Here is a 21,012-nt window from a genome sequence, read left to right as displayed (position 1 = left end):
GGGGCGGGGACGGGGCGTGTCTGGAGCCTTGGGTATGTGCGCGCAGGCGGGAGCTGCCTGTAGATGTGCGATTCTGAATGTGTCTTTGATTGTGGCTCTGTGACCCTATGTGGGTGCCTGTGAGTGTGCGGTTGTACCTGCCTGTCTCTGGGGTGCTTGTCTGGTTGTTCTTGTGTGACCATGTATGATACTGTGTATTGGGGTTGGGATCCTTGTACTGTGGGGGCGATACTGCGTGTGTCTCTATTGTGTATGTTTGTACGCTTTGTTCCTTGGGGTGTGAGTTTAGTTCTAACTGTGTGACCGATGCGGGTGTCTATGCGGTATGTCTGCAAAGTGGATGTACAGTTTTGGTTGTGTGACACTGTGGCCGTGTGTGGCACGGTGTGCATTTGCCATGTGCCTATGATTGTGTGGTGACACTGCGTGTGCATTCCTGTTGTGTCCCTTGGCGGGGGTTGTGTGAGAAATGGTGATTGTGTAAGTGTGTGATGCTGTCTATGAGGGTGTGGAGTTTGTTTGTGCGAGTGTGACTGTGTGTGTCTCCAGATTAAATATTCAGTTATGGTGGGGTGATGTAAAGTACCAGTGATTGTGTGTGTCCCCCGAGTGGGTGTTTGTAATTATGTAGAGCATTTTGAGGTGTTGGATGGGGAGCCTGTGACTGTGTATCACAGTGTAATTAGATTGTGGGACTGAGCGTATCTTCTTAGTGGATGTGTGATTGTGACTCTGTGTAAGGCTGTGGAGGTGTCTGTGACTATGTGTCACAGACACATAGTCCTTGTGTGTCAAGAGTGGATGTGTGGCTATGTTTTATGTAACATTGTGACCATCTGTGCAGCACCACGTGTGCCAGTGACTCTAGTGCTCTGACCCCTGCAGAACCTACGAAGTTGGGACAGATTCTGGCCCTGGGCAGGAGTGACCTCAGCCTTTCCCGGTGATACTGGGATTGGGCAGGATGACCAGTCTTGTCTGACCTCCCTCCTCTGTGTGATAGGGTAGGGAGATGATCACTCAAAAATGTCCTGGTTGTTCGTAATTCCTTTCTCATAACCCTTCTCCAAGAAAGGTGCTGTTGAATGTCCAAAAGCTGAGTTCAAGGTGCATCAAATTTTATTCTGGCTGGGCGAGGTGGCTCACGCCTGTAATCCTAGCACTCTGGGAGGCCGAGGCGGGTGGATCGCTCGAGGTCAGGAGTTCGAGACCAACCTGAGCAAGAGCGAGACCCCCGTCTCTACTAAAAATAGAAAGAAATTATCTGGCCAACTAAAAATATAAAAATTAGCCGGGCATGGTGGCGCATGCCTGTAGTCCCAGCTACTCGGGAGGCTGAGGCAGTAGGATCACTTAAGCCCAGGAGTTTGAGGTTGCTGTGAGCGAGGCTGATGCCACGGCACTCACTCTAGCCAGGGCAACAAAGTGACACTCTGTCTCAAAAAAAAAAAAAAAAAAAGTTTTATTCTTTTCTCCCTGAAACCCTTCTTGTTTTTCAATGTGTGCTTTTCTTTGCTTCTTCTGAAATTTCTTATAGCAGAACCACCTCCCCCCACCACCCTTCCCTACCACCCTTTCCCCACTACCCCACTAAAGTAACCTGGTCTCCAGTATTTGCCGTAGAAGTAATTTACTGGGTACCCTAGAAATAGACTAAAAGGCCCATATTCTCCCTGCTCCATGCACATCTAATGTTCATTTAAAAATTATTCTTAATTTTTCATTTTGAATTAGTTTTAGACTTTAAAATGTTACAAAAATAGAATTCCCATATACTCTTTATTCAGCTTCTCCATATATCACTATTTTATGTAATCACAGTACAGTGATCAAAATTAGGAGATTAACATTGATACACTACTATTAACTAATCTACAAATCTGATTCAGATTTCATCAATGTCCCTTAAAGTCCTTTTTGTGGAGCGGGATCAATCCAGGATTATATGTTGCAATTAGTTGGTAAGTCTCCTTGGTCTTCTTTGATCTGACACAGTTCTTCAGTCCTTCTATGTCTATCATGGCCTTGACACTTTTGAAGAATACTAGACATTTATTTTGTAGATTCTGCAATGTAGAATGTTCCTCAATTTGAAGGTATCTAATACTTCCTCATTATTAAATTCAGATTATGCATTTGGGGCAAGAATACTCCAAAAGTGATGTGTCATCCTCAGTGCATCACATCAGGGGACTCGTGAGGTCAATTTCTCACATTATGACTAATGTTAATTTTAATCACTTGGTTAAAGTGATGTCTCCCAGATTTTTCTACTGCAAAGTCACTGTTTTTTCCATTATAATTAATAAGTGCCTTCTAGAGAAATACTTTAAGCCTATGTAAATTTCCTTTTTCTAATCCTGCTTTTACCTGCTAGTCTTTACATCCATTGATGATGCTTGCCTGAAAAAGTTATTACCAGCTGTTTGCCAAATGGTGGGGTTTTTTGTTTCCATCATTCCTTCATTTATTAATTAGAATATTATAGTACTGTTAGAGATTTTTCTTCTTCCTCATTTACTTATTTAATAAATTATTTATATAAGTATGGACTAGAATTTATTTTATTCTATAGGTTATAATCCATGACTGTCATTATTTTGTGGCTTAAATTGTCACACATTTGGCCATCAGGAGCTCCTTGAGTTGACTCATGTGTCCTTTCAATATGGCCGCTTTTTTCTTTTCTCTTCTTTTCTTTTTTTTAGTACTTCCTTATTTTCTGGCATCACAAGGTTTTCTGGATTGATATTGTACTTCCATGCCCTAGTCCTGGAATCAACAAATTTCCCAGGGAGCACCAATTTCTTTTATTAGAAGATGATATTTTGAAACCAAGATTAGATATGCTGATTGATTCTGAGATGTCATTGCTTCCAGGCCCTCTCAGCTATGAAATATGTGTATCTACGTACGCACACATCCTTATCTGTATGTATGCATGTACAGATAATCCATGAGTTCATACCACATCTCCAATTTCAGTCCAACACCACAGGGTTCATTCCAGCCTTCTCCATTTCTTTTTTTGTAACTCCTTTCTTTGACGGTGAAAAATTTGGCTGTCATTGACCACAATGTATTTATTTATTTTATTTATTTGCTCAGTCCTATGTAGAAAGTAGTTTAAGAATTGCTGATCCAAACCCCCATACACCATATACTTCTTTTTCTCTTTAGTCTTACAGTACATAGTAAAAATACAGTTTTCTAAAACTACTTTCTTCCCTACACCATTCTGTATGATATTATTCATTTGTAATATAGATTGTTCATTTGTCACTATTTGTGTTTCATTTTGCATCCCTTCCCATCCTGGTTGATTTTAATTATTTTTCTGAATATGAAACAATATGATTCTAAAAGTCATAATTAAACAAAATGATCTACTCAGTCACTCCTCCATCATTTCTTCTCTCCCAATCCCATTCCTCCATTCTTTCTACCCTGTTCACACTTACCTATTGTAATAGCCAATCTTGTTACTTTTGTTTGTTTTATGGTTATACATAATATAAAATTTACCATTTTTAATTGTACAATTCAGTGGCATTAAGTACATTTACAATGTTGTGCCACCATCACCATCATCCATTTCCAGAACTTTTTCATCTTTTAACTTTTTCAGAAACCACCAAAGTGTTTTCCACATCAACTACACCATTTTACATTCCCACCTGCAATGCACAGGGATTTTAATTTCTCCACATCTATGCCAACACTTGTTTTGGTTTTATATTTTATTTATTTATTTATTTATTTTTAATTTTGCTGGAGACAGGGTCTTGCTTTGTTACCCAGGCTGGAATGCAGTGGCTGATCATAGCTCACTCTAGGCTTGAACTCCTGGCTTCAAGCGATCCTCCTGCCTCAGCCTCCCAAACAGCTGGGACAACAGGCACATGCCACCAGTCCCAGCTAATTTTTGTTTTGTTTTTGTTTTGTTTTTTTTTATAGACATGAGGTCTCGCTGTGTTGCCCTGCCTATTCTCAAACTCCTGGCCTCAAGTGATCTTCCCTAAAGTGCTGGGATTACAAGCGAGAGCCATTGCTCCCAGCAAACGTTTCCACTTTAGATATATAATAAGCATCTCAAGTGTTTCCATAATTGTTCCATCCAAACCTGCTCCTCAAACATGGAAACTTCATACTTCCAGTTGCTCAAGCCAAAAACCTTAGAGTCATCTTAGATTCTTTTTTTTTTCTTTTATACCTAAAATCAGTAAATCCTGTCAGTTCTACCTTTAGAGTATATCTAGAATCTAATCAGTTCTCATCACTCCCCCACCACTATCCTAATACGAGACATCCTCACTCCTTGTCTGGTTTACTGCAGTAACCTTCTCACTGGTCACCCTCCTTCCCTCCCTTGTCCCCTGTAGTACATTTTTCATGAGTGACTCTTTTAAATGTAAATCAGATTATTCCATTCTTTGCCTTGAAAAGTTTCCGTGGCTTCTTGTCTTCCTCAGGAATAAAAAACAAAGTTCTGAGGGTGGCTTACAAGCCCCAAGGGTCTGGCTTCTACCTCTCTCTCTGACCCTCCTCCTCTTGCACTTTCCATTCTAGCTGCTCTTGTCCCCTTCCTTGCCTGCTTTGAGGGCTTTATGGTTGCTCCTCAGATATCTGCACTGCTCACTCACTCCATGCAGGCTGTGCTACATGTCACCTTCTCTGTGAAAAGCCTTCTCAGACCACCCTCCGTTCCCCCAAAGCTCCCTATCCCCTTACTCTTTGTTTTTCTCCATAGAACTTTTGCCACCTGACATGCAAATAAGAATATCCGTATCAGTATATCAGCATTTGTTGATTGTCTCTTCCCATTAGAATTGAGATCCACTGGGACAGGAACTTGATTTATTTTCCCTTATGGCTGGAACAGTGCCAGTTGAGGGAGGAGCCCAGTAAATACAAAAGAATTCCTGACTTCTCTCTCTCTGCCTCCATATCTATCAGATGCCAGAGCATATTGATTTGAACTCTTTGAATTCATTCCCTTCCTCCTCATTTCCACTGCCACTGTTGTGGGTCAGGCCCTTTTTGTTTGCATGAAAAAGTACGAGCACTCTCAGTCTTCCTAACTCCAATTTTACTCCTCTCCAAAATAATCTGACCATATTGGTCCTATCACTTCTCTCTTTAAATTCTTCAGTTGCTTTCTATTTTCTTAGTGGGTAAAAGCCTAACTTTTAAATATTCAGCCAGTGTTTTTTGGTCACCTACATCCTCCAGACACTGTGGCAAGTGCTAGTTACAGTGATGATGAGAACTGTTGGTCCTTGTTCTCGTAGCTATTCATCTTCCAACCCCTGCTGTCATCTCCAGCATTATCTGCCTCTAGATTCTAGAGCTAATTAAATTTAAATTTAGATTAATTAAAATTAAATAAAATAAAAACTTCAGTTTCTCAGCCATTCTAGTCACATTTCAAATGCTCAATGGCCACATATGGCTATGATAGTGATGGCAGGGATGTGAAGATTTCTGTCATCACAGAAAGTTCTGTTGGACAGCACTGGTCTAGACCTGCCCCCAGACTGCATAAGTCATTCTGAATTATTCTCTGCCCCCCAGACATACCATATACTTTTGTTTTTGCCACTGCACTTTACTCTGGTCACAATGGTCTCTGTCCCTTTTCTGCCTGTTAAACTTCTCTGACTTTTTAGAACCCAGTTCTGTGTTTTTCAGGAAATTTTTCTTGACACCATCCCCTGTTGATTAAATTAATCTTCCTTCTGACCACCCCCGCCCCAACCATGGGAAGTTTTTTGCACCTCTAATTAGAATTAGCCTTAAGACTCTCCTTTAAGCCCTGAATTCTTATTACCTTGGGATGCAGGCCATTCACAGGACTCTAGACTCTGCAACTCGAGGCCCTCATAGTCACTGAGAAAGTGATGTTCTGCAGGAAAGCAGTTGGCAGTACTGAGCCAGGAAGCCTCTAGAAATTGAGTTCCCACTGAGGTCAATATTCTAAATGTGCAGGTATGCATATAAGATGCCTGTATGACAAGTTTTCTTGCCCCCGTCCAGTGAGTCCAGCTGGGGATGGGGGCTCCCCATTTTGGACTTGGAAGGAAGCAATAGAGCCAGTGAGATGCCCAAGAGGTTTTGCCTGTTGAGCCCAGAGAAGCTAAAAGACTTTGTTTAGGGATGTCTTTTACTCCAGGTTTGGCCTGCACAGATGTTGTTTGCTCCTAGCCTGATGGTGCTGTCCTCATCCTTAGGGGTAAAGTAGGTGAGTCTGAGTTATGATCTTCCTTGCTGCAATTTGGGAGCAGACAGGATTAGGGTTTAGATCAGCAAGATGGGAGACTGTCGCAGCTGTAATCCCTACTGCTGAGGTGCCTGGGTTCTATGTCAGTGCTGAAGCACATCTACCTTGAAACTATCTTATTGCCTTTGAGTTCTTTAGTGTTTAGGGAGGGGCTGGGTTTTGTTAACTCTGTAGTTCTTAATATTAGTGTTTGTGCAGTGGGACAAGGAGAGGGTGGGAGAAGCAGAACAGGGACAGTGGAAGCACAATTGTTTTAAGCTCATTTATTTGAGAGTGCCAAAACAAGCTCAGTTCATCAGAGACTTAACCCCTCTCCCCCCATTCTGCTCCTTCAGGACTCTGCATTTTCCAAGAGAAGAATCCAGAGAAATCGGAGCAGGTCAGATAGTTCTAAAAGTCATGGCCCAGGTATATTGAAATTTTTTCTATCCTTGGAATAATCTCTCTTCCTTTAAGATTACATGAACATTTGTGGGGTTTTTGTTTTGTTTTGGAGACAGAGTCTCGCTCTGTTGCCAGGGTTAGAGTGCCACAGCATCAGCCTAGCCCCCAGCAACCTCAAACTCCTGGGTTCAAGTGATCCTCCTGCCTCAGCCTCCTGAGTAGCTGGGACTACAGACATGCACCACCATGCCTGACTAATTTTGTCTATTTTTAGTTGTCTGGCTAATTTTTTTCTATTTTTAGTAGAGATGGGGTCTCACTCTTGCTGAGGCTGGTCTTGAACTCCTGACCTCAAGTGATCCTCCTGCCTCGGCCTCCCAGAGTGCTAGGATGACAGGTGTGAGCCACCATGCCCAGCCCATTCGTGTTCTTTATGCTGAAACGTCTCTGTCACCTGCTCATAGTTCCTCCATTCCAGGGAATGAGTGATGGTGCCCACTTCCCTTAGTGGCCCTCTCTTCTCCACCACTATTCACACGTGTGTGTAATGTTCTTACCAGAACACCAGTGGAGCAGAAATATATTCTCTTTATAGAAATACGATTGCCTCTCTCATCACAACCATGGTTGAGTAGGGCCAAAGATGAGATAGTTTGATCTTTTCCATTGACCTGGGTGGTTTCCTCTCTTTCTTCCATTTTTAGATGTCACTCCCTCTTTATAAATCATAAAACATTTCATACTATCAAAAACTATATACAGAAACATTTCTATAACCTATATGTGGCATAAAGAATAATAAAATGAGTAATGTCTTAATCCATTTTTATGTTGCTATAAAGCAATACCTGAGGCTAGGTAATTTATAAAGAAAGTTTTCATAATAAAAAGTAAAAAAAATACAAAGTCCTTTAATTTACTAGTGCTGCATGGATTTATTGTTTCAGGGATTGGTGACATTCAGGGATGTGGCCGTAGAGTTCTCTCAGGAAGAATGGAAGTGCCTGGAGCCTGCTCAGAGGGACTTGTACAGGGAAGTGACTTTGGAGAACTTCGGTAACTTGGTCTCCCTAGGTAAGAATATCGTATCACACAGGGCCAGACGGGAAATAAGACATTTAGGGACCACAACAATGGGAGGCTGTTTCTACCTCTGGCCTTAAGAGGTGAAGAGAGAAAACTGTGTCACCAGAGATGCCAAGAACCGGAGCCACGGAGAAGGGCACAGCCCGCAGCAACTATAGCTACCTGCAGAACTCCTGGGTCAAAGGAGGGAGGGAGCGGGGTAAGAAATGCCCCGCACTCTGTCCTGCCCGCTGGCTTCCTGCCAGCGCTTTCCATCTGCCAAACCCAATGGGAAGCCACAGGGCAGGGGTAATAGAAGTCCTCACAGTAAGGACAGGGCCAGGGACATCAAGGAATGGGTTGGAGGGGAAGAAGATAGTTAATGGAGAATAATCACCATAGTTTATCTACTCCAGATAATTCAGGATTAGCCTTTTGGAATTTCTGGTTTCTTGATTGTCAATTTCTAGAGCAACTCACAAGTTTCTGACTGAGTTTCTGCTGTCTATTCCCAGGAGAACTGTTTTGTGCCTTGTAGGATTAGACATGAGTAGCTCCACTGGGCACCTCCGTTTTCCCATCCTTTAGGCAACCGTCACACCTTCCTTCTTATAATTGCCTCTCTTCCATGATGACCAAGGGACTGGGTTTGAATTTTGGAACAGTATCATCATGCCCCGTTTCTTTTCCTATAAACAGGACTTTCCATTTCTAAGCCTGATGTCATCTCCTTATTGGAGCAAGGGAAAGAGCCCTGGATGATTGCAAACGATATGACAGAACCATGGTGCCCAGGTGAGCAAGGGCTGATCTGAGGGCCGCTCCGATGGGGAAGATCACTGGGGATAATAGCTCCATGGGTGAGACACCTGATAGCAGTTACTTCAGTTATTTTGGAGAGGCTCCTCTTGAAGCCCTACTATGGAATAAAGGCCTGAGACATGAAGACATGCCAAAGACTGCACACGTCAGCTCCCAAGGGAACCTTTCCCAACCCCCATTAATTCCTTTCTGGTCTTTCTTCTATCACATTTTCCTCCCATTTCAAAAAGGGATGTGCCCTTTTCTTGTCCAGTGGCTGCCTTTTTACCTGTACTTTGGATCTTTTTTTTCTACAAGTTTAGAAAAACTTACTTTTAAAAAAATTTTTTTTGGCCAGGCGTGGTGGCTCACGCCTGTAATCCTAGCACTCTGGGAGGCCGAGACGGGTGGATCACTTGAGGTCAGGAGTTCGAGACCAGCCTGAGCAAGAGCGAGACCCCGTCTCTACTAAAAATAGACAGAAATTATCTGGCCAACTAAAATATATATAGAAAAAATTAGCTGGGCATGGTGGCGCATGCCTGTAGTCCCAGCTACTCGGGAGGCTGAGGCAGTAGGATCACTTGAGCCCAGGAGTTTGAGGTTGCTGTGAGCTAGGCTGACGCCACGGCACTCACTCTAGCCCAGGCAATAGAGTGAGACTCTGTCTCAAAAAAAAAAAAAAAAAATTTATATTTGATTATTATGGGTACATAACAGTTGCAGATATTTATATGATACATGTAATATTTAGAAAACCTTATTTTCGGGCTGGGAACAGTGGCTCACACCTGTAATCCTAGCACTCTGGGAGGCCGAGGAGGGTGGATCGTTTGAGCTCAGGAGTTCGAAACCAGCCTGAGCAAGAGTGAGACCCCGTCTCTACTAAAAATAGAAAAATTAGCCGGGCATGGTGGTATGCGCCTGTAGTCACAGCTGCTTGGGAGGCTGAGACAGGAGAATTGCTTGAGCCCGGGAGTTTGAGGTTACAGTGAGCTATAATGATGCTACTGCACTCTAGCCTGGGCAACAGAGATCTTGTCTCAAAAAAAAAAAAAAAAAGATAAATCTTATGTAATGTATATTTTATCACAATTTTTAAAAATTTAATTAAGAAAAGATTTTTGTTTTCCAGAACTGTAAAAACTTAGAAAACATGTGAACCAAATATTCTTTGAAAGATAATAATTTTATGGAATAAATAGCAATAGGCTTACTATTTTAATATAAAATTACAGTAAAGTCATAGCATATACACTCTTAGTTTGTGCATATTCAGTGATCTGTACTCAAAAAACATATAGAGGATGTGGTAGGTGGAATAATGACCTCCCAAAGATTTATCCCCTCAGCCGAGATTTATCATTTTGACTACTTATACATATATAATTCTGTGGCATTAAGTACATTCACATCATTGTACGACCACTATCCATCACCACTATCCATTTCTAGAACTCATTCATCAGCCCAAACAGAAACTCTGTACCTCTTAAACAGTAACTTCATTTTTCTCTCCCCAGCCCCCAATACCCACTATTCTTTCTGTCTCTATGAATTTGCCTGTCCTAGGTACCTCATATAAGTCACACAATATGTGGCCTTTTGTATATGGCTTATTTCACGAAGTATAATGCTGTTAATGTTCCATTCAAATTGTAGAATGTATCGGAATTTCATTCCTTTTTATGCCTGGATAATATTCCATTGCATGTGTGTATATGTTGTGTGTATGCATGTATGTATATATTTATAATATATATGTATAAATACATACGTGCTTGTAAATATTTTATATATACACACAAACATGCACACATACACACATGCTACACTTGGTTTATCCATCCATCTGTTGATAGATAACTTGGGTGCTTTTACCTTTTGGCTGTTGTGAATAATGCTACTATGAACATGGTGTACAAGTATCTGTTCAAGTCCCTGCTTTCACTTCTTTTGGGTGTATACCCTGAAGTGGAATTGGTAGATCATATGGTCATTCTATGTTGAATTTTTTGAGGAATTGCCATTTTTAAAAAATATTTTTTCTCTAATTATTTGGTACATGGTTCTATATTTGATCATTAAATCAAGCTTTGGTGAAATTTTCTATAGTTTCTATCAATATAAATTTTCTAAATTTATAGTCCTTATAAACTTTTGTCATCTTGGCCTGAGAAAGGTGAACTGAAATCTTCTATGATAATAATTTTGTCAATTTCTTCTTGTGGATCTGTTGAATTTTGCACTCCATGTTTGAAGACTATTTTGTTAGGTATGTATAAATTTAGAAACATACATCTTCCTGGTGAATGGGACAGCTTTTATGATTATGGAGCTATCCTTCTTATGTAAAAATAATGATTTCTGTCATAAAGTCTGTTTTGTCTTATGCTAAGATAGCTCTCATCCTTTTATTTTCAAACATTCAAACATCTTGTATCTTTATGTCTTAAAGTATGCTGCTTATAACCACTGTATACCTAGATTTTGGTATTTTATCCAGTCTCACAAGTTCTGTCTTCTAACTAGTTTAATTTATGTATATTTTATTAACGGTTATTGATATACTTGAATTTGTTTTTATTTTATTATCTTATAGTAATTGTTCTTTTAATTGTTTTCAGATCTCTGTTATCCTGGCATTATCATCATCACCATTTTTTTTCTCCTTTCTTGCCTTCCTTTGAGTTAATGGTTTTTTTTCTTTTTCCGTTTCCCTCTACATTGATTTTGAAATTATACTTTATATTTCTCTTCTGTTAGTGTTTACACTTAAATTTTTATCATGCATTATCAAGGGAAGGAAAGGAATAGAGAGTGACCCATGGGCTTTGGGGACTTGAGCAGCCTGGTGAAAGGTTTAGCCATGTTGAGATGGGGTGAGGTAGAAGAGTGGGTCTGGAAAAAAGAACACAAGAATTCTGATTCTGGCATATTATTTTGGAGCTTCCTGTTAGCCCGTCTATGTTGGGGTGTTGAGTAGGCAGGGCAACAAGTAAGTCTGGGCCTCAGGGTAGAAAGTAAGACTGGAAATTGAAACAGTAATATCATCAAAATATGGATAATTTTTAAAGCCACAGAAGTAGTTGAGATCACCAAGGACTGAGCCTTGGGACCTACCTGCATTGAGACATTAGGAGGCGGGGGAGGGTGCAGTCATGGAGTCCAAAAAGGAGTGGTCAGTGAGGTGGGAGGGTTACCAGGAGAGTGGGGAACACTGAAAACCCAAGCAAGGGCAGCAGTCACATGCTGCGCCGATGAGTGCTGAGAATCCTGTTAGGTTTGGCAACCTGGCGGTTATGCAAGTGAAGAGATGTTCAGCTTCGCTGGTGATATCACATAAAAGTGAAGATTCTCATGGGTTTGGCAGGAGTGGTTCATTGGTAAGAGCCTTTTTGGAGAGGCATAAAGAGTTTAAAGTGGCGGATCAAGTATTGGTGACAGTGAGTTTGGACAACTCTTTTTTTTAACAGTTTTATCTGCAGGAAGCAGAGAAATGAGTTGGTAACTGAAGTTTTCTAGGGAAGTACAAAAAAATTTTTAAATGCTGATAGGGCGCTTGCTTCAGCAGCACATATGCTAAAATTGGAACAATTCAGAGAAGAATAGCATGGCCCTGCACAAAGATGACACGCATATTAGTGAAGCATTCTATAAATAAAATAAAATAAAATGCTGATAGGAATGACTGAGTAGGGCAGGAAAATTAATTATTTATGGTAATGGGGGCTACCAAAACCACTCATTCATTTCCTTATTTCTAAATATATGGTTGTATTTTCTTTGTCTCCTTATCTCAACTACTGTACCGAGATGGTTTTATTTTCACTTGAGTTTGTGTTGTTAGTCATCCATCCTACTAATGTACAGTGGTTCTGTTCCTTTAATGCACTTTCTCTGGGTTTTCTACTTCCTTTTGTCCAGTGAAACCATATATACACTTTATAGGAAAAAAAAAAAAAAAAGACTTCTGCAATCCACTGAGCATTGTAATAAATTCATTCTAAAATGGTCACACCATTTCGCACCAGCAACGTGTGATGGTTTCCCACAGTCTCTCTAATAAATTTTGTTGTCAGGCTTTTTGATAGCTAAAAAGTGATCTTTTAGTATAATTTTAATTTGCATTCCTTTTGTTATGAGTCAAATTGAACTGTCCATTGATGTCTTTTATCCATTTTTCTATTAGACTTTTGGTGAATTTATTTCTCATTCTTTTAAGATTTTTCATTTTTATTTGCACATGGAGGATGACATTTAAATAGCATTGGGAAGTAAGTAGCAGTTACTTTTCTTTCCTTTCCATTTTGTCCTCTTTTCTTTTTAATTATGGTACAATATATATATCATAAAGTTTACCATTTTAACCATTTTTTAATGTACAATACAGTGGCATTAAGTACATTCACGGTGTTGGACAGTGTTGTACAACCATCACCATATCCACCTGTAGAACTTATTCATCATCCCAAACAGAAAATCTGGGCTGGGCGCAGTGGCTCACGCCTGTAATCCTAGCACTCTGGGAGGCCGAGGGGGGTGGATTGTTTGAGTCAGGAGTTCGAGACCAGCCTGAGCAAGAGCGAGACCCTGTCTCTACTAAAAATAGAAAGAAATTATATGGACAACTAAAAATATACATAGAAAAAAATTAGCTAGGCATGGTGGTGCATGCCTGTAGTCCCAGCTACTTGGGAGGCTGAGGCAGGAGGATTGCTTGAGCCCAGGAGTTTGAGGTTGCTGTGAGCTAGGCTGATGCCATGGCACTCCAGCCTGGGCAACAGAGTGAGACTCTGTCTCAAAAAAAAAAAAGAAAATCTGTACCCCTTAAACAATAACTCTGTTTTCCCCACCTCCAGACCCTGGTAAGCTCTGTCTCCTTTGTGTTGCTATGAATTTGTCTATTCATATAAAAGGAATCATACAATATTTTGTCTTTTATATTTGGCTTATTTCACTTTGCATAATGTTTTTAAGGTCTGTCCAAATTGAAGCATATATCAGAATTTCTTTCTTTTTAAGGCTGAATAATATTCCACTGGATGTATGTACCACATTTTGTTTATCCATTCATCTTTTGATAGATATTTGAGTTGTTTCCTCCTTTGAGCTATTGTGAATAATGCCGCTATGAGCGTTGGTGTACAAGTGTCTGAGTCTCTGCTTTCAGTTCTTTTGGGTATATACCTAAGAGTGCAATTGCTGGAGCAGATGGTGATTGTTTAACTTTTGGAAGATATTTCTCAATTTTTAAGAACTTTTTATAAATCAGGAAGATTATCTCATTAGCTGTAAGTTTCAAATATTTTCTCTGTTTATCATTTATATTTTGACTTTTCATTTTTTTTGTTCTTCATATGCAAGTTTTTTTCATCTTTACATAGTAAAATTTATCAGTCTTTTGTTGCTTTTTGATTTTGAGTCATTGTTTCATAGTTAAAAGGCTTTCCCCATACCTAGGTTGTAATCTACCATGTTTCCTTCTGGTACTTCTATGGTTTCTATTTTCTTTTAACATTAAAATTCTGCTTGTAGTTTCTTCTGGTATATGGTAGCATAATATTTGGTTCCAATTTTATCTTTTTCCAATGACTATCTAGCTGCCCCAACACTACTTATTATAAAAACTATTCTTTCCCCCTTTAAGTCATCACCTTTATAGTATATTCAGTTTCCATATAAACTTCAGTCTATTTCTAGCCTTTCTATGTGTTCCATTGGTTTATTTCTCTAGAAGTCAATATTTAGTCATCCAAAAATCCATTACCAAAAGCCTACTATATACTAGGGGTTGATTTCAACGGTTGGTGAAAAAGGCATTATTTCTGCCTTTGGGGAGATTCAGGAGCCAGAAAATAAACAAAACAACAGATGAATAAGAAAATGAAAATCTAACTACAACTAATAAAAGTATTATGAATGGTGCAAGATATGAAAGAGAGAATAAAGGTGTGCGCTTAGGGTTATCAGGCTTAGAGTTTTTGGAAGTGAGTTTTCATCAAGATTTGAAGGTTGAGAAAAGCAACAACTAAAAACCCAGGACAGGATTCCTGATAGATGGAAGAACCTGATGAGAGATCTAAGATGAAAAAGGCGTAGACTTGTTCTGGATGCTCAGAGGAGGCCTGTGGTTCGATACGTAGGGAGGAAAGGGGAGAGTGCTCAGTGTGAACATGCCTTGCTTTTGGTTGAGACAGGGACAACAAAGACAAGCAGAGACCTGCTTTGCCGATAGCCTGTGAGCCATGGCAGTAAGTTTGGAATTGCAGTGGGAAGGCAGTGAAACATGTAGGCAGAGATTTTCATTTTAATTGGCATCAACATCATGTGGTGGGAAGTGTTAAAAATACAGATGTCTTATTTATAGGAAATGTCCAGAATAGGCCGGGCGCAGTGACTCACGCCTGTAATCCTAGCACTCTGGGAGGCCAAGGTGGGAGGATCGCTTGAGGTCAGGAGTTCGAGACCAGCCTGAGCAAGAGTGAGACCCCGTCTCTACTAAAAATAGAAAGAAATTATATGGACAACTAAAAATATATATAGAAAAAAATTAGCTAGGCATGGTGGTGCATGCCTGTAGTCCCAGCTACTCGGGAGGCTGAGGCAGGAGGATTGCTTGAGCCCAGGAGTTTGAGGTTGCTGTGAGCTAGGCTGATGCCACAGCACTCTAGCCTGGGCAACAGAGTGAGACTCTGTCTCAAAAAAAAAAAAGAAAGAAAAGAAACAGACAAATTCATAGAGACAAAATCAGTGGTTCTCTGCCAGTAGCGGTTGCTAGAAGAAGCTGGGTGGAATAGGAAATGGGCTTAATGGAGATGGGGTTTTTATTTGGGGTGATAAAAATCTTCTCAAAATGAATAGTAATGGTCACACGACATTGGGAATGTACTACAAATCACTCAGTGGTGTATTTTAAAATAGTCCAAATGGGGAATTTTATGTTATGTGGATTTTACCTCAATTTAAATATATGTATTCTTTAAATATGTATAGGTAGTACACATGCACTCCTTAGCCCTACTGCTGTAGATTTTGGTTCAGTTTGGGATGATGCTTGGACATTTGTATTATTAACAGGCTTCCTGGGTGATTCTGATCCATATCAAAATTGATAACCCCTGACTTCATTTGTTTTCCTGCTCCTTCTGGCACCGTATGAGCTATTATCATATTTGTGTTTTCATGTGCTTTTTAGAAATTGTATAATAGTTGAGATTTATATAAGCCATTCACTTTTTATGGTTATTATATTCATTTTGTCTCTCTATTCTACTGTAGAATTCTTTATTTCTCATAGAAGAGGAGCACAGTTTATATTTACTTTTTTCTTACTTTTCAGACTTGGAGTCCAGGTGTCAGACATTTCTACAAAAAGATATTTTTGAAATAGAGTCATTCAATTGGGAGATAATGGAAAGCCTTAAATGCTGTGATCTTGAGGGCTCTGGCTTTAGAGATGGCTGGGAGTACAGAGGCCAGTTTGAAAGACAAGTAAATCAGGAATGCTATTTCAGGCAAGTGAAAATCACCTATGAAAACATGCCCACGTTCGAGCATCACGCATCCCACACCCTGCGTCAGAGCAGTGAGACTGGTGAGAAATTGATTGAATGCAATGAATGTGGGAAAGCCTTTAGCCGGGGCTCACACCTTACTCAGCATCAGAAGACTCATACTGGTGAGAAACCCTTTGAATGTAAGGAATGTGGAAAGGCCTTTAGTCGTGCCTCGCACCTTATTCAGCATCAGAGAATTCATACAGGCGAGAAACCCTATGACTGTAAGGAATGCGGGAGGGCCTTTGGTCGTGCTTCAGAACTCATTTTACATCAGAGACTGCATACTGGTGTCAAACCCTACGAATGTAAAGAATGTGGAAAGACCTTTAGGCAGCATTCACAGCTAATTCTGCATCAAAGAACTCATACAGGGGAGAAACCCTACGTATGCAAAGACTGCGGGAAGGCTTTTATTCGTGGCTCGCAACTTACTGTTCATCGGAGAATTCATACAGGTGCTAGACCCTATCAGTGTAAAGAATGCGGGAAAGCCTTTAGACAGCATTCCCAGCTCACTGTACATCAGCGAATTCACACTGGAGAGAAACCCTATGAATGTAAGGAGTGTGGAAAGGGCTTTATTCATAGCTCAGAAGTTACTCGACATCAAAGAATTCATTCTGGGGAGAAACCCTATGAATGCACAGAGTGTGGGAAGGCCTTCAGGCAGCATGCACAGCTGACTCGACACCAGAGGGTTCACACTGGTGACAGACCCTATGAATGTAAGGACTGCGGGAAGGCATTCAGTCGTAGTTCATACCTTATTCAACATCAAAGAATCCATACAGGTGACAAGCCCTATGAATGTAAGGAATGTGGAAAAGCCTTTATTCGTGTTTCACAACTGACTCATCACCAGCGAATTCATACTTGTGAGAAACCCTATGAATGCAGGGAATGTGGAATGGCCTTTATTCGTAGTTCACAACTTACCGAACATCAGAGAATCCATCCCGGTATCAAACCTTACGAATGTAGAGAATGTGGGCAGGCCTTTATTCTTGGCTCACAGCTCATCGAACACTATAGAATTCATACTGGTTAGAAAGCCTCGAATGTTAGGAATGTATTAATAGAAAAGCTTTTATGTGAAATTCACACCTGGTTCAATACTAGAAAATGTTTAATGTAATGTAATTAATGTCAGAAAACCTTCACTTGTCACTTCAGTTATGGAAGAGCAGAGAACTCATACCAAAAGAAAATTCAATAAATGTGGGAATTTCTTTTTGCCTGAGTCACTGTTTACTAAGCATCAGAGAACCTATGCTAAAAAAAAAAAAAAAAATTTAATATGAATGTAGAAAAGCCTTCTGTTGCCACTCAAAATATGTTAAGTTTCTGTGAATTCTAATAGAAAATGACCCTATTAAAAGATTTTGTGGGCCAGGCATGGTGGCTCACACCTGTAATCCTAGCACTTTGGGAGACCCAGGCAGGCGGATCACTTGAAGCCAGGAGTTCGAGACCCCGCCTCTACAAAAAATAGAAAAATTAGCCAGGTGTGGTGGCACATGCCTGTAGCCCCAGCTACTTGGGGAGGACAGCTTGAGCCCAGGAGTTTGAGGTTGAGTGAGCTACCATGATGATGACAGCACTGCACTCCACCTGGAGTGAAAGAGCGATACTCTGTTTCAAAAAAAAAAAAAATCAAAACTAAAATTACAAAATAGAAATGAATGAGTAAATTCTGCATATCAAAACCAGTTTAGTGAAGCCAGAGCTATACTCCTGTCAGACCTCAAAGGTTGAAGTTAGGAGTTTGTTCTCCACGTGTAGATCTCCGATGCCTGGTCACCTGGTCAGCAACTAAACATGTTGAATGGCTGAATAGTCAACTCTAAAAGTTAGGGAAAAAATTATAACATAAACCCAAGTCATCAGTGAGGCTGATTATTAAAAATAAAAGAATAAAATAGAAAACAAAACAGCAGACAATCTGAAGATTGTTTAACAGTATAATGAGACTATTTACAATTATGATCTAGAAAAAATAGTATGAATGAGAAAGGGAATAAAGAATTTTTATTTTTTTTAATAAAAAAATTTTGACTGACCAAATCATTTCTTTCTATTTTTTTAGTAGAGACAGGGTCTCACTCTTGCTCAGGCTGGTCTCGAACTCCTGACCTCGAGCGATCCTCCCGCCTCAGCCTCCCAGAGTGCTAGGATTACAGGTGTGAGCCACCCCACCCAGCCAAGAATTTTTAAATAGCTTACTATATATGACTTTATTCTAATATATTTCAAAATCTGGAGAGATTTTTACAAAAGTGTCAAAATTGGCTCAAGAATACCTGAATAAATCAATGACTATGGAAGGTCACAAAAAGTCATCAAAGGTCTTTCCTTTTAAAGGAAACATTTTAACCTACAAAAATTTCAAGTAACAGGCCAGACATGGTGGCTCATACCTGTAATCCTAGCACCTGGGAGACCTAAGGCTGGAGGATCGCTTGAGCTCAGGAGTTCAAGACCAGCCAGAGCAAGAGTGAGACTCTCATCTCGACTAAGACTAAATATAGAAAAATTAGCTGGGTGTGGTGGTGCGCGCCTGAAGTCCCAGCTACTCAAGAGTCTGAGGCAGGAGGATTGCTTGAACTCAGGACTTTGAGGTTGCTGTGAGCTAGGCTGATGCGACTGCACTCTACCCAGGGCGACACAGCGAGACTCTGTCTCCAAAAGAAAAAAAAATTGTTGAATGAATGTGCTGATTTCAGGAACAAATTATAACTGGGAAAGGCTGAGTACGTTTTGGGGGAGCATTTTTGATGGTTGTAGTGGTGGAGGTGGTGGTGGTGGAGGGCTGTGTGTGTATGTTTTCTTTATTTTTGTATGTACATAAAATTTCTCTGGGAGCATATACAAGAAACAAATAACATAGAATGATTTCCCTGGAGAGGAACTCGGACAGTCCCCAGAGAGAGGAAGACCCTGTTCACCCTTATGAATTTTAAACCATGTGAATTTGTGATCTTTTCAGCAACTGTCAGAATAAAAGGTCCAAGTGGGAGATGCGGTGGTTCTGTGCTTGCCACAAGATGGCAGCAGAGTGACACCAAAGCTAGAGTCTGGCCCCTGGAAGGCTGCCTGGGGGCAGTCCTCCTCCCCACCCACAACAGGCAACCTCCTGCCTGGCTCTATCCTGAGCCGCGTGCTCTTGGCAGAGCGGTGGCTCACGCCTGTAATCCTAGCACTCTGGAAGGAAGAGGCGGGCAGGGATCTCTTGAGGTCAGAAGTTCGAGACCGGCTCTGAGCAAGAGTGAGACACACACACACACACACACACACACGTCTCTACTAAAAATAGAACCCCTTATGGGTGGCACCTGCAGTCCCAGCTACTCAGGAGCTTGCTCTGTCCACACCCCTTCCCACCTTTCCTGCTGCCTGGCAATTATGTCTGATCCTGTCTGATCCTCAGTCAGTGCTGACTGGACTGGGATCACTCAGCATCAGTCTGTCAGAGACCAGTAACATGGCCTAGCACAGAAAGATGATCCGAACCAATCAGGTTCTCTCAGCGTTCTGAACTGCCCTGCAAGGCTTGTGTGCAGTGACCTGTGGTCCAGAGGGTCATATGCCAAGTAGTCATTTCTTCTGCAAACACCCCTCCCGTCCCACATGACCTGCCTGCCCTGAAGGCTTCTGCCCCTGCTGGTTCCCAGACCCCACCCCCCACTGCACACCCAACCCCTCAGTTGCCAATTGCCTGCTCCTCTGCCTGTACCCTGGAGGGTTGCCACAACTCCAGACCGGCTCCAGCCTAGCTAAACCAGCAAACATCTCTGCAGTCTGGTGACCAAACCACCCCTTCTCTAACAGGTCTAAATCCCTTCCAAACTTCTCCTTCCCTGGGTACCCTCCCTCAACTCTAGGGTACTATATAGAATTTCCTTATGTCTTATAGTTACTCTTTTATCATAGTTCTTTGTATTAAACTTGTTTAACCTTTAGGGTGGTTTCCATCTCTTGATTGGACCTATAATTTTGCATTCTCACCAGCAATATATGAGAGTTACAGTTGTTGCATATCCTTATCAGCATTTGGTATGATCAGTCTTTTTAATTTTAGCCATCTAGTAGGTATATGGTGGTATTTTATTGTGGTTTTAACTGGCACTTTTCTGATGACAATTGACGTTATGATGTTGAGCATCTTACAATGTAACAACAGGTAGCCCCAGGAAATTTCTGAATGGATTTATAAAAATTAAGTATAGAAATATTCAGTGAAGAAATTAAGAAAAGAATTGTTAAGACAGTCAAAACCATGATATTAACTTTGTGTTAGGGAATCTGTGAATATTTAGTATTTTAAGAACTTAGAATATTTAAGGTTAATTGACCTATTCAAATGACAGATTGATCTTATAATTCCAATTTACAATGTGGAATTCAGTTGGTGACTAAGACTTAGTTGAAATCTTACTGTTTATTCTGGGGACTGAATAAGAAGGAATAAAAAGAAATCTTGTGGTTTATGTACACTGTGGGAACAATTAATGGAATATGAGATTCACCACATTTACAAGTTTATAATTTTAGATTCATAAAACTTATGTAAGTATTGAGGAAAGAGTCATCTAGTAAATCAGCCTACTGTGGTTCTTAAATGGAAAATCCTAACATATTAAATTTATAAGCATAGTTTGAAAGTGTTAAGGGAAGTTAATTAAGTTATAAAAGCCCTCCTTAAAAGAGATTGTTAAAACATTTTAGGCCAGTCGTGGTGGCTCACGCCTATAACCCCCTAGCACCCTGGGAGGCTGAGGTGAGAGGACTGCATGAGCTCTGGAGAGGAGCCTGAGCAACAGTGAGACCCTGTCTCTACCAAAACAAAAGAAAGAAACAAAACAAAAAAAACCCCAGCTGGGCGTTGGGGGCGAGGGCCTGTATCCCAGCTACCCCGGAGGC

General features: G+C 40.6%; 1 protein-coding gene and 1 non-coding gene across 4 annotated transcripts in view; both read left to right on the top strand.

Annotated features, from left to right (window-relative positions):
- Positions 1-17,341, top strand: part of ZNF565 (zinc finger protein 565) — a 60,808-nt gene extending 43,467 nt beyond the window's left edge. The window contains exons 2-6 of one of the 3 annotated variants that reach the window (XM_069458157.1): positions 6,173-6,241; positions 6,616-6,688; positions 7,612-7,738; positions 8,429-8,524; positions 15,873-17,278. In XM_069458157.1, the coding sequence (XP_069314258.1) occupies positions 6,680-6,688; positions 7,612-7,738; positions 8,429-8,524; positions 15,873-17,140 (1,500 nt within the window). In that variant the 5' untranslated portion in view covers positions 6,173-6,241; positions 6,616-6,679 and the 3' untranslated portion in view covers positions 17,141-17,278. Of the gene's footprint in view, positions 1-6,172; positions 6,242-6,615; positions 6,689-7,611; positions 7,739-8,428; positions 8,525-15,872 lie in introns of all 3 variants that reach the window. The other 2 variants (XM_069458158.1, XM_069458159.1) reach the window with 2 other exon arrangements.
- Positions 12,089-12,194, top strand: LOC138375156 (U6 spliceosomal RNA). Its single transcript, XR_011231418.1, has one exon. It is a non-coding gene; the product is annotated as a U6 spliceosomal RNA (small nuclear RNA).
- Positions 17,342-21,012: the final 3,671 nt, after the last annotated feature.

The sequence above is a fragment of the Eulemur rufifrons genome, chromosome 24 (assembly GCF_041146395.1).
Source record: "Eulemur rufifrons isolate Redbay chromosome 24, OSU_ERuf_1, whole genome shotgun sequence".
Classification (NCBI taxonomy): domain Eukaryota; kingdom Metazoa; phylum Chordata; class Mammalia; order Primates; family Lemuridae; genus Eulemur; species Eulemur rufifrons.
Note: the sequence above shows the minus strand (reverse complement) of the source record. Positions and strands in the feature narration are given on the sequence as shown.